The sequence below is a fragment of the Carcharodon carcharias genome, chromosome 1, assembly GCF_017639515.1.
Source record: "Carcharodon carcharias isolate sCarCar2 chromosome 1, sCarCar2.pri, whole genome shotgun sequence".
Classification (NCBI taxonomy): domain Eukaryota; kingdom Metazoa; phylum Chordata; class Chondrichthyes; order Lamniformes; family Lamnidae; genus Carcharodon; species Carcharodon carcharias.
This window is the reverse complement of record NC_054467.1, coordinates 211,114,757-211,128,169: the sequence shown is the minus strand read 5'-3', so window position 1 is coordinate 211,128,169 and position 13,413 is coordinate 211,114,757. Positions and strand designations below refer to the sequence as shown.

Below are 13,413 nucleotides of genomic sequence, written 5' to 3'. Positions count from 1 at the left end.
GACTAGAACCAGGGAACAGAGTCTCAGAATAAGTGGTAGGTAATTTAGGATTGAGATGAGGAGGAACTCCTTCGCTCAGAGGATGATAAATGTTTGAAATTCTCTACCCCAGAGGGCTGTGGATGCTTAATCATTGAGTATATTCAAGAGAGAAATCAAGAGATTTTTAGATCATAAAGCCATCAAAGGATATGGAGATAGTGCAGACAGTGAGGTACAAGGTCAGCGATGATCGGATTGGGTGGAAGAGCAGATTCGATGGTCTGAATGGCCTATCCACAGCTCCTGTTTCCTATGTTCTATTAAAATCATAACTTAAAAATGGGGCAATTTAAAGCAAGTACTTACTGTATACCACTGAGCTGCCACCTCTGCTGGTGGGACAGGACACACCCAGGGTTGGTGATGGTCATGTTTGGGTCATTGACTGTAAAGTACGATTCTGTGAGCATGACTATGTCAGACTGTACCTTGACTAGTCTGTGGAACAGCTCTCCCAATTTTGGCACAAGACCCCAGATAACAGTATGGAGGATTTTTGCAGGGTTGACTGGGCATTGTCATTTCCAGTGCCTTGGTTGATACCGGGCAGCCTGTCCAGTTTTATTCTTTTTCAACTTTTCTGTAGTGGTTTGGTGCAAATGAATGGCTTGCTAGGCCATTTCAGAGGGCAGTCAACCACATTTCTGTGGGTCTGCAGTCACACGTAGACCAGATCAGGTAAGGGTGGCAAATTTCCTTCCCTGAAGGACATTAGTGAACCAGATGGGTTTTTAATGACAACCTAGAAGTCTCAATGTCACCTTCAATGAGATAAACTCTAAATTCCAGATTTATTAAATAAATGTAAACATATTGATGAGATTTGAACCCATTTTTCCAGAATGTTAGCCTGGGCCTCTGGATTACTAGCCCAGTAACATTACTACTACACCACTGTCCCCATTGCCATATAACACACCTATTTGGAAAACAACCACTTGGAATTAAAAGGTACCATGATAATTTGGCTATGATATTCACTAAGTATCAGGAGCCAGACAGTACTGCTTGACAGATGTTTTTGATTAGGAAGAAGAATGCTCGGGGGTCCCCCAGGGCTCAGTATTGAGACAATTGGTTTTTTTTGTCATTTATTTATACCCTTGACTTCGGTATGGCCTCTTCTGTGCTGCTAGACTCTGTGATTCTAAGGAAGCACAGTTTATGGCTGCCACTTTCACTTAAATCTATCCCCACAGCACGGCATACAGTAATAGCAGAAAGTGAGAGAGTACAGGTATGTCCAGTTTAATATGTAATCATTTTTGTGTGACTTAGGGAACTTGCCTGAATAATGCTGCCTCCATTTTCACTTTAGCACGCTTCCTGCGCATGTACCAAGGACCTTGCCGTAACTGTGCACGCTCAGTATATTCTTAAACACTTCCGAGTACTTTGCTCACCATTGCGATCCCAATCCCCTAGCTCACCCTCCTGCCTTCCGCCCCCTTGTCCTCCCAGCCCCTTCTCCCCTGCTGGCCCTCCTGTTCGCTGGCCCTCCCGCCTCTCTCTTGCTCCCTCACCGGCCCTCCTGTTAGCTTCAGCACCATTCTTGCTCTCTCCCACTTGCTGCCCTTCTCCCTCACAGCGAATGCTCAGGAGAAGTGTGATGAGTGGGACAGTAAGGGGGCCAGAGAGCAGAAACAGCAAGAGGGCGCTGTTTAAGTTCCATATGTATATTATAGCTTGAACTTTAAAGCTTGGGCTTTGAAGAGGTTAAAACATACGTATGCTGGCAGGGATGTACGGACAGGTGGTATATCTGGAAGGGGGTAGGCAATAAATAAATTTTGGGAACTTCTGTGTAGAACAAGGGGTCTTCTACTCTGACTTGGTTCAGAAAAATAATATTCCCCAAACCAACATTTGTGTTTCACTTCGGTCAAGTGTTACGGCAAGGCAAGGTTAATTAGCAGCAAATTATGAGACAGAAGCATATTTGGACCTACAGTAAAACCATCTGAAATAAATTACTGGATCTTTCACAGCCAAAACAAAAAAATTGTGTACACATAGCGCTTTTCATGACCACCAGACTTCAAAATGCTTTACGGTTAAAGAAGCACCTTTTGAAGTGTAGTCACTGTTGTAATGTTGGAAATGCAGCAGCCAATATGTGCACATCAAGTTCACACAAAATAGCAATGTGATAATGATCAGATAATTGTTTTTGTAATGTTAATCAAGGGAGTAACATTAGCCAGGATACTGGGGATAACATGCCCTGCTCTTCTTCAAAATAGTGCCATGGGATCTTTCATAGGCAGACGGGATCTCAGTTTAACACCCCACCTGAGAAACAGAATGTCCCACAGTGCAGTGCTCCCTCAATATTGCATCAAAGTGTTAGCCTTGATTTTTGTGCTCAAACCCTGGAGTGGGACTTGAACCCAAAACTTTGAGATTCAAAGGCGAGAGTGCTGCCCCCGTGGGTTCTTATCTATATTTAAATTGTCACGATCCCTGCAGAGCCAGGTAACTTTTGAAAAGATATTTGACTCTCCAGTGACTGACTGGAAGGATCACATAACAAGATTTCAAGTTTTAGACTTTCACTGCAACAAAAAAACAAAATGCAACATTGATGGAACACTATGTAGTAGATAACTTTTACTTTAAACTACAGAAAGGATCCCACATATGGTTTTTGACATGTCCGACGATCTCACACCACTTTATGCTTTATGCTGTCCCTTAAATAGACACTTTACTCTTCCGGAACCAGTCCTCAGCAACTTTCCGCTCTTGATGGTGTGCTTCCTTTCCCTTTCCCAACTGAGTAACTTCTAATCCCAAGACTGGCCTTCCCTGTGAGGGTTACACTGGAGACTCCTTCTCTGTCCAGCCCAAGCTAGGTGAATCTTCTGGCCTCCTTTAACTCCTCGTGAACTTAGTCCCTTCAATCTGAGTGCGAGTTTCCAATTGCATTCTGTGTGGTGAGCAATAAGGTCAGCATTTTCTCTGCTTCAGGTGCAAGTTTGGGCTGTCTCTAATTTCCTGCTCCCTCTCCATCAGATTTTTGCAAACAAATTTATGTCTGTCAGGTTCAGTACTGGCTTATGAGACCCTGTAACCTAATCCAAAATGTCTTTTTATGAACTTTTCTCTTCCCAAAAGCCCACCTTCATGGCAACGTGAATCACCTCTATCTAGGTAGAAATGCTAATTAGCTACCTTCTGAAACCCCAACTCCATTCTAGCTTGGAATTGAATAGACAATTTAAAGAATAACTGTTTATATAACCTGACATCCCCAACACCTCACCGTGAGACTTTGAGACTAAGTCTCCCCACAGTCAGCACAGATGCTCTTGATGTAGTCCACAGGTGCAAACATCTCACACCTTCTTCCCAGTAGATAAACCTGTGCCCCCTTAAGCCTTTAACAACCGATCCACCCAGGCCGGTTGTCAGGCAGAATTCAGAGCAGGTCACATGACCTCCTTCATTCCATCTTAAACCAAAGAAATGGTCCCAAAACATAAATTTTATAAACTTCATATTTGTAACAAAATTTAGAATGGGAGGTTGTTCCTAATGTAGTATCCACTTACTCTTGCACATTTCAGATCTCTTACCTCTTCTTTCCTGTGGTACTCAGCTATCAAGTTAAAGGGCACAGTGTAGAGAGTACTAGACATCACTCCAAAAGCAGTACAGAGTGCCAGTGTGGAGAGAACATTTGGAAAGAGGCCAATCAATCCAGTTCCTAAGCCAAACAGGAAATATCCAACAAAGTACATTCCTTTCAATCCTATTATTGGCAAAAGGATCTTCTGTAAATCTGAAAGACAATCAGTGGCAACAAAACACTAGTAAGCTTATTTCATGGACAGAACATGAACAATATTTTAAAACTATAAATTTGAAACACAAAGCATTGGAAATACCACAACTTTCAGTCTCAGCATTGGAAAAAAATAAATATGGGCTCATATTTTGGGTAAGAGACATCGTCAGAAATTTGAGATTTGCTTATGTGTCATACAGTTTTCTATGTTAGACGCCATGATGGACATGTTTTGCATTCACACACATTCTATTTGTAAATTTGTATAGAGTTGTTATAACAATAATACATGCTGGGCAGTGGTGCCACATGGAAAATATCACCAAATAGTGTTCGATCCAACAAACCTGCTGTATCGCAAGCTGCCCATCTTAAACCTTGCACTTTCCATATAAGCTAAACGAAAAGCATTTAATTTTGACAAGATGTAAATTATGTTTAAAACTTGCCTATTGCCACTAAATTTAGGTGGCAAAGCTTTCTTTTAAAAACATGACAACACAGTGGCAAGACATAATTTTTGCTGGCACACCATGTCAATGACTGTTTCCTTGAAGATCCTTTCCTCCTTACACAAGATGGTTAGAAACTAGGAGGATCATTTGATCATTCAACATGCCAAGCGTTTCTGAAACATATTCCAGATCTTTACCTCAACTACTCTTCCTGGAAGATGAAATTCCTGACATCAGTATTAAATTCATCTTTCACTAATTTGAACCTATTTCCCCATATCCTCTTCTTGCACTTCAACATCAAGCAATATTGAGGATTTCCCTTTTCCATACCCTTAAACATCATATAAAGTTCTACAAGATCAACTTTAAGACACCTTTCTTTCCAGGGAAAGATGCCTAGTCTTCTGCTATCTTTCCTCATTTGTCAGCCTTTTGACACTTAGGATTTCCCTTTTAAGGATGTTGATTAGATCACTCATCAACCTTAAGCATCTTGCATGCTTGTATCACCTTGCATGCAAATTCAACATGCAGACCCTTCTGTGCCTTCAATGAACCCCAAAGTTAGTGCCTACTCTGTCGTAATCGCTTTCCTGAGTTCACTTAATTTTTAAGAGTGTCCAGTGATTGCTACAAGATGATCTTCTCCCTAGTATTCCACAGCACTCTGGGATGAATACCAACTATCCTGCAGATTTCTTCATTTTTGTGTTCTTTCAGTCTGTCTAAGACTTCAATCACATTTATATCGGTCAATGATTTAACTCAGGTTACCTCTATTTGGAGAGGTCTGCAGTTCTTACTCTCTTTTCAAATTTCTAGTTACTTATTTCACCATTTTAACTTTTTATCTTCAATATCTACTTAACAGGCATGACCCTTCTTGTAACTTCTTCTCTCCTTGCTCATTTTCAATGGGAATGGCTCTCTGATGGTTGGCCCACCCAAATCAGTCTGGCCTAAAAATGGCGCAAGTACATGTGCTTGACTCTTAATGATGTCTAATGTGGTCCAGAAAGTCAAACATGAGTAAAACAATAAAAAAGACCCATCACCAAATCTGGCAATTTAGTTGGAAGATAAAATGCAACCCTGCCAGTGTTGTGGTAATTGTCAACTGTGTCAATTTTTAAATGTTATTTCAAATGAGCATCTTTCTAAAAATCCTTTAAATGTAGTTGCCAGCTTTCTAATTGTTTTTGGCCATTGGCACTTTTCTAATTCTGCACAACTCTGTTTAATAATTTTCAAATCTGCCTGTTACCTTATCTTGTAGCTGATTTGAGCTGAGAGATTCACTTCATGGTGTGTACACATAATGCCCCACTGGATGGCCAGTAGTCCCAACTGGGAGAGTTGGGCTCTGCTGAAGGCAGAGGTAAGGTAAGGCAACGTGAGGACACCGCAAAATGTAGACAGTCTCTGAAGTGTGATGAAATTTAAAAAATAAAGAATGCTCACAGCTATCAGGGCCAGTGTGGAGAGGGTACACTGCCACAGCGTTGTTTGTGGTTGTGGTTGTGGGCTTCTCATCCTAGCAGCTCTGTGATTGGCCGATTGAGAAAAGGCCGCCTGGCTTCTGCCTCGGCTGGGGGGGGGCGTCAGGTGTTTGCAGTTTCTGGAATGGACCCCTAAGTGAGGCCTTAATACCCTAATTGGTTGTCCATGGGCAGAATTTTGCCCTAGGCATGGCGGGCGGGCCCAGGACCAGTCACCAAGCCCACCTTTGCCCATGATCGGGTCCCGACATGGATTTCATGCTGGCTGGCTAATTAACTGTCAGGGTGGGGGCGGGAGGAGTGCGAGCGCAGAAGTGCACGCGTACGCGGGGTGCGAGCAATAAAAGCTCCGAGGCAGAGAACTACTGCCTAAGGCACTGGATACTGCAAAGGCTATGGGCCCTGACAATATCCCGTCAATAGACTTGTGCTCCAGAACTTTCCGCGGCCCTAGCCAAGCTGTTCCAGTACAGCTACAACACTGGCATCTACCTGGCTATGTGGAAAATTGTCCAGGTATGCCCTGTACACAAAATGTAGGACAAATCCAACCCAGCTAATTATTGCCCAATTAGTCTACTCTTGATCATCAATAAAGCAATGGAAGGGGCCATCAACAGTGCTATCAAGCAGCAAATGCTTAGCAATAACCTGGTCACTGACGCCCAATTTGGGCTCTGCCAGGGCCACCCAGCTCTTGACCTCATTACATCCTTGGTTCAAACATGGACAAAAGAGCTGAACTCCTGAGGTGAGAGTGACTGCCCTGATATCAAGCATTTGACCGAGTGTGGCATCAAGGAGCCGTAGTAAAATTGGAGTCAATGGGAATTGGGGGGGAAAACTCTCCATTGGTTTGAGTCATACCTAGCACAACAGGTGATTGTTGTGGTTATTGAAGCACTGTCCTCTCAGCTCCAGGACATTACTGCAGGAGTTCCTCAGGGTACTGTCCTCAGCCCAACCATCTTCAGCAGCTTCGTCAATGAAGTGGGGATATTTGCTGATGATTGCACAATGTTCAAATATTGAAGCAGTCCATGTCCAAATGCAGTAAGATCTGGACAATATCCAGGTTTGGGCTGACAAGTGGCAAGTTTTTTTCATTCATTCATGGGATGTGGGCAGCGCTGCCTCAGCCAGCATTTATTGCCCACATTGGGCATTGTCCTCTGAACAAGGGCAGTTAAGAGTCAACCATATTGCCATGGGTCCGGAGTCACATGTAGGTCAGACCAGGTAAAGACAGCAGATTTCCTTCCCTAAAGGGCATTAGTGAACAAGATGGGTTTTTACAACAATTGACAATGGTTTCATGGTCATCATTGGACTTTTAATTCCAGACTTTTATTGAATTCAAATTCTGCTCTCTGCTGTGGCGGGATTCAAATCCACGTCACCAGAGCATCACCCTAGGTATCTGGAATACTACTCCAGCGACAATTCCTCTACGGCAGCGCCATTCGCGCCACACAATTGTCAGGCAATGACCATCTCCAACAAGGGAGAATCCAACAATCGCCCCTTGATGTTCAATGACATTACCATCACTGAATCCCCCACTATCAATATGGGGATTACCATTGACCAGAAACTGAACTGGACTAGCCATATAAACACTGTGACTACAAGAGCAGGGCAGAGGCTAGAAATCGTGTGACAAGTAACTCACCAACTGACTCCCCAAAGTCTGTCCACAAGGCACAAGTCAGGAGTGTGATGGAATACTCCCAACTTGCCTGGATGAGTACAGCTCTTCCAACACTCAGGAAGCTTGACACCATCCAGGACAAAGCAGCCCGCTTGATTGGCACCACATCTGCAAACATTCACTCCCTCCACCATCGACGCACAGTAGCAGCACTATGTACCATCTACAAGATGCACTGCAGGAATTCGCCTTCCAAACCCACAACCACTACCATCTAGCAGGACAAGGGCAGCAAATAGATGGGAGCACCACTACCTGTAAGTTCCATCCAAGTCACTCACCATCCTGGCTTGGAAATATATCGACGTTCCTTCACTGTCGTTGGGTCAAAATCCTTCAACTCCCTTCCTAACAGCGCTGTGGGTGTACCTGCATCACATGGGCTGCAGCAGTTCAAAAGGGCATCTCACCACCACCATAAGGGCAATTGGGATGGGTAATTAATGCTGGCCCAGCCAACAAAGCCCACATCTCATGAATGAATAAAAACAAACTTCACCTCAGAACTCATTACAGCCTTAGTCCAAACCAGGACTCCTGAAAGAGCTGAATTCCAGAGGTAAGGTGACAGTGACAGCCCTTAACATCAAGGAGTCTGAGTAAAATTGAAGTCAATGGGAATCAGGGGTAAGGTGGTAAGGAAAATAATTGTAGTTGCTGGAGGCTAATCATCTCAGCCCCAGGACATCTCTACAGGAGTTCCTTAGGACAATGTTCTAGGCCCAACCATCCTTAGTTGCATTATAAAGTCAGAAGTGGGGTTGTTCTCTGATGATTGTACAACATTCAGTTCCATTTGCAACTCCTCGAATAATGAAGCAGTCTGTTCCCACATATACCAAGACCTGAACAACATTCACAGTCGGGCTGATAAGTGACAAGTAAAATTCGCACCATAAAGTGGCAGACAATTGCCATCTCCAACACGAGAATGTATAACCACTTTCCCTTGACATTCAATGGATTACCATCACTGAATCTCCACTACCAAAATCTTGAAGGTGATCACTGATCAGAAACTTAACTAGACCAGCCCACGATGGAATACTCCTGACTTGCCTGGAAGAATACAGCTCTAAAAACACAAAAGAAGATCTACCTCATTCAGGACAAAGCATTCCACTTAATTGCTATCCCAACCACTATCTTAAACATTCACTACCTCCACCACCTTTGCAGAATGGTAGCAATGTGCACTATCAGCAAGATGAACTGCAGCAACTTGCCAAGGTTTCTCTGACAGCACCGTCCAAACCTGCTACCTTTACTATCTACAAGGTCAAGGGCAGCACGTGCTTAGGAAAACCACCCCCTCCAGGTTCCCCTCCAAGCTACACAACATAAGACCATAAGACATAGGAACAGAAGTAAGCCATTTGGCCCATCGATTCTACTCCACCATTCAAGGAGATCATGGCTGATCTGATAATCCTCAATTCCACTTTCCTGCCTTTTCCCAATAACCCTTGATTCCGCCACTGATGAAAAATCTGTCTATCTCAGCTCTGAATATACTTAACAATCCAGCCTCTACAACCATCTGCGATAAAGAATTCCACAGATTCACTAGCCTCTGAGAGAATAAATTCCCCCTCATCCCAGTCTTAAACGGGCGTCCCCTTACTCTGAGATTATGCCCTGTGGTCCTGGACTCTCCCACAAGAGGAAACAACGTCTCAGCATCTACCCTGTCAAAGCCCCGAAGAACCTTATACATTTCAATAAGGTCGCCTCTCATTCTTCTAAATTCCAATGAGTATAGGCCCAACCTACTCAACCTCTCCTCATACCCCGGATCACCCCAGTGAACCTTCTCTGGACTGCCTCCAATGCCAGTATATCTTTCCTTAGGTAAGGGGACCAAAATTGTTCACAGTATTCTAGGTGTGGTCTAACTGGTGCCTTGTATAGTTTTAGCAAGACCTCCCTATTTTTACACTCCATTCCCTTTGAAATAAAGGCCAAGTTTTCATTTGCCTTCCCTATTAGCTGTTGAACTTGTATGTTAGCTTTTTGGGATTCATGCACGAGGACTTTCAAATCCCTCCGTGCGGCAGCCTTCTGCAGTCTTTAAATAATATTCAGCTCCTCTATTCTTCCTGACAAAAGTGCATAACCTCACATTTTTCCACATTATATTCCATCTGCCAAGTTTGTGCCTGCTCACATAACCTGTCTATATCCCTCTGTAGACTCTTTGTGTCATCCTCACTACTTGTCTTCCCATCCATTTTTGTGTCATCTGCAAATTTGGCGATAGTACATTTATTTCCCTCATCCAATTCATTAATATATGTTATAATTGAGGCCCCAGCACTGATCCCTGTGGCACTCCATTAGTTACAGGTTGCCATCCTGAAAATGCTCCCCTTATCCCAACTCTGTATTCTATTAGTCAGCCAATCCTCTATCCATGCTAATATACTACCTCCAACACCATGGGCTCTTATCTTACTAAGTAGCATTATGTGTGGTACCTTATCGAACACCTTTTTCAAATTTATTTCCTCCTGCAACCCCCCCCCCCCACAACCCCACCACCACCACCACCACCACCACAACCTTTTGCCCCTTGATTATATTTTTGGGATGCTATTAGTGTCTTCTACCATGAAGACTGATGCAAAGTATTTATTCAACTCCTTCAATTTTCTGGTTCCCCATTATTATTTCTTCAGTCTCATTCTCTGAGAGGCCTATGTTCACTTTGGCCTCTCTCTTCATTTTTATATGTTTAAAGAAGCTCTTACTGTCTTTTTTATATTACTGGCTAATTCACCCTCAAAGTTTATTTTCACCCTTTTTTTGGTCATGTTTTGATGTTTTTAAAACTTTCCCAATCCTCTGGCTTACAACTAATCTTTGCCACATTGTATGTTTCTTCTTTCAATTTGATACTGTCCTTAACTTCCTTGGTTAACTATGGTTGGTTTATCCCCTTCCTTGAATCCTTCTTTCTCACTGGGATATATCTTTGTTGAGAATCATGAACCACTTTCTTGAACATCTGCCATTGTTCATCAACTGTCTTTTCTGCTAAAATCCTTTCCCAGTCCACTCCAGCCAACTTTGCCCTCACTCCATTTTAATTACCCATCCTGACTTTGAAATATATCGCCGTTCCATCATCGTCAAATCCTGGAGTTTAAATCCAATACTACTGTGGGAATATATATGCTACATGGACTGCAGCGGTTCAAGTATTTGGCTCACCACCACCTTCCCAAGGGCAACTATGCATGGGCAAAAAATACTGGCCTTGCCAGCCATGTCCACATCCCATGAACAAATAAAAGAAAACACTTTGCGAGCACTTCATTGCCTGGGAAATGCTTTAGGACTTCTTGGGACATGAAAGTACTTTATAAATGCAGGTATAATTCGAACTAACAAGCCAAAGGGATTGTTGTTAGCTGTACAATATAGTGTAACTGGATGTCCAGAAGAATTTTTGACAAGTTTCACTTGAAAGACGAAATGTATCAAATTTGCAGACAAGACCAAATTAAGAATGGCAGTTGAATTGGAGAAGGCAGGTCAAAAATCACAGAATAAATTGGATAAAATATGTAAGTGTTTAGAGCAATAGCAGATTAAAATTATTGCAGGCAAATGCAAAATACTGCTTGTAAAAAGATTACAAAGTAAGTGACATTTATTCCACAAACATTGAAATAGCCAAGCATAAAGCAGAGAAATTTTTAGGAGTCATAAGCTCAACTCTGAACATGCCCAGCCATTACAGCACAGCAATCAACAAAGTCAACAGAATGTTGAACAACAACTTGTAACCAAACCATATACATTGGTACCATGGTACATTGCTTGGTGTAGTCTATAGACCACCAAATAGTGAGAAAGACGAAGAAGAACAAATCTGCAGGGAAATTGCAGAGAAATGCAAGCATTATGGAGTAGTTATAATGGAAGACTTTAACTACCTGCATGTAGACTGGGACAGTGGTAGTGTAAAGGGCAGAGAGGGGCAAATGCTCCTAGATTGTGTTCAGGAAAATTTTCTACAGTTTTTTTGTGTCAAATCCAACAAGAAAAGACGCATTGTTGGACCTGGTCCTTGGAAATGAGGTGGGAAAAGTAGATTATGAGCAGAATTTTACGGCCCCATTTCAGCGGGGACGGGGCGGTAAAATGCGGCGTAAAATGCCATCAATGACAGTGGGAACGTAAAATCCTGCTGTTGTAAAATTCTGCCCTATGTGTCTGTGGGGGAAAATTTAGGAGTCAGTGATCATTGTATTCTATGTTTCAGGATGATGATAGAAGAGGACAATAGGCAATCCAGAATAAGAATAAGTCAACTTTGATGGGGCAAGAACGGAGCTGGGCCAGGTAGACTGGAATGAAAAATTGGCGGGAAAACCTGGGCTTCCTTCAAAAGATAATTGGATCGGGCACAGTGAAGATATATTCCACTGAAAGGGAAAGGTAGGGCAAACAAATCAAGAGCTCCCTGGATGGAAAATTAAGATAAAGAAGTAAAAAAAGAGTGCTTATGACAGGTGTCAGGCAGAAAATACAATTGAGAACCAAGAAGAATACAGAAGTTTCAGAGGGGAGGTGAAAAAGCATATTAGAGAAGCAAAGCAAAGAGGGATTATGAGAAAATTCTGGCAGCCAACATAAAGGGGAAAGGGCTGATTATGGACCCAAAAGGGAATTTACACATGGAAAAAGGGGCCATGACTCAGGTATTAAATGAAATCTTTGCACCTGTCTTTACTAAAAAGGTAGATGTTACCCAGACATGGTGAAAGACAAGGAAACTCTATCACTAGAAGGGTTCAAAATTTTAAGGAGGAAGTGTTGAATAGAATGTCAGTACTTAAATTTGGCAAGGTGCTGGGACCGATGAGATGCATCCAAGGATTTGGAAGGAAATGAGAAATTGCAGGGGCACTGGCCATTATTCTTCAATCTTCCCTAGACTCAGGTGGAGGTGCCAGAGGACAGGAGAATTGCAAACGTTATGCCCTTATTCAAAAAGGTTTGTAAGGATAAGCCCAGCAATTAATTTCAGTGGTGGATAAGATTCTAGAGACAATTATTCAGGATAGAATTAGTAGTCATATGGAAAAATATGGATTGATAAGGAAGAACCAGCAAGGATTTCTAAAGGATTTTTGAAGAGATAACAGAAAAAGATGAGGGTAATGCTGCTGAAGTGGTGTATATGGACATTCAAAAGGCATTTGATACAGTGCCACACAACAGGCTTTGAGAAAAATTATTGCTTGTGGAATAAAAGGGGCAGTAGCAACTTGGAAACAAATTTGGCTGAAAAATAGGAAGCAGAGAGTAATGGTCATGGATATTTTTTGGGCTGGAGGAAGGTTTGTAGTAGAGTTAAAAACAAAAAAACTGCGGATGCTGGAAATCCAAAACAAAAACAGAATTACCTGGAAAAACTCAGCAGGTCTGGCAGCATCGGCGGAGAAGAAAAGAGTTGACGTTTCGAGTCCTCATGACCCTTCGTAGAGTTCCCCAGGGGGGAACTTTGCTTTTCCTGATATATATTAATGATCCAGACCTTGGTGTGAAGGGGGCAATTTCAAAGTTTGCGGATGATACAAAGCCTGGGAGTGTCGTAAACTGCAAGGAGGACAGTGTAGAACTTCAAAAGGACACAGATAAGTTGGTGGAGTGAGCAGATAAGTGGCAAATGAAGCTCAATCCTGAAAAGTGTGATGTGATGCATTTTGGTAGAAAGAACATGGACAAACAATATAAAATAAGGGGTGAAATTGTGAAGGGGGTGCAGGAGCAGCAAGACTTGGGTGTATATGTGCATAGATCACTGGAGGTGGCAGGGCAGGTGGAGAGAGCAGTTAGCAAAACATATAGTATCCTGGGCTTTATTAATAGGGACATAGAGTGCAAGAGCAAGGAAATTAT

The 13,413-nt window shown here is 42.6% G+C and overlaps 1 protein-coding gene across 1 annotated transcript in view; it reads right to left on the bottom strand.

The window, feature by feature from the left end:
- The window catches only part of slc45a2 (solute carrier family 45 member 2), a 58,121-nt gene that overhangs the window by 11,251 nt on the left and 33,457 nt on the right, over positions 1-13,413 (bottom strand). The window contains exon 6 of the mRNA XM_041183421.1: positions 3,621-3,826. Within this exon, the coding sequence (XP_041039355.1) occupies positions 3,621-3,826 (206 nt within the window). The remainder of the gene's footprint in view (positions 1-3,620; positions 3,827-13,413) is intronic.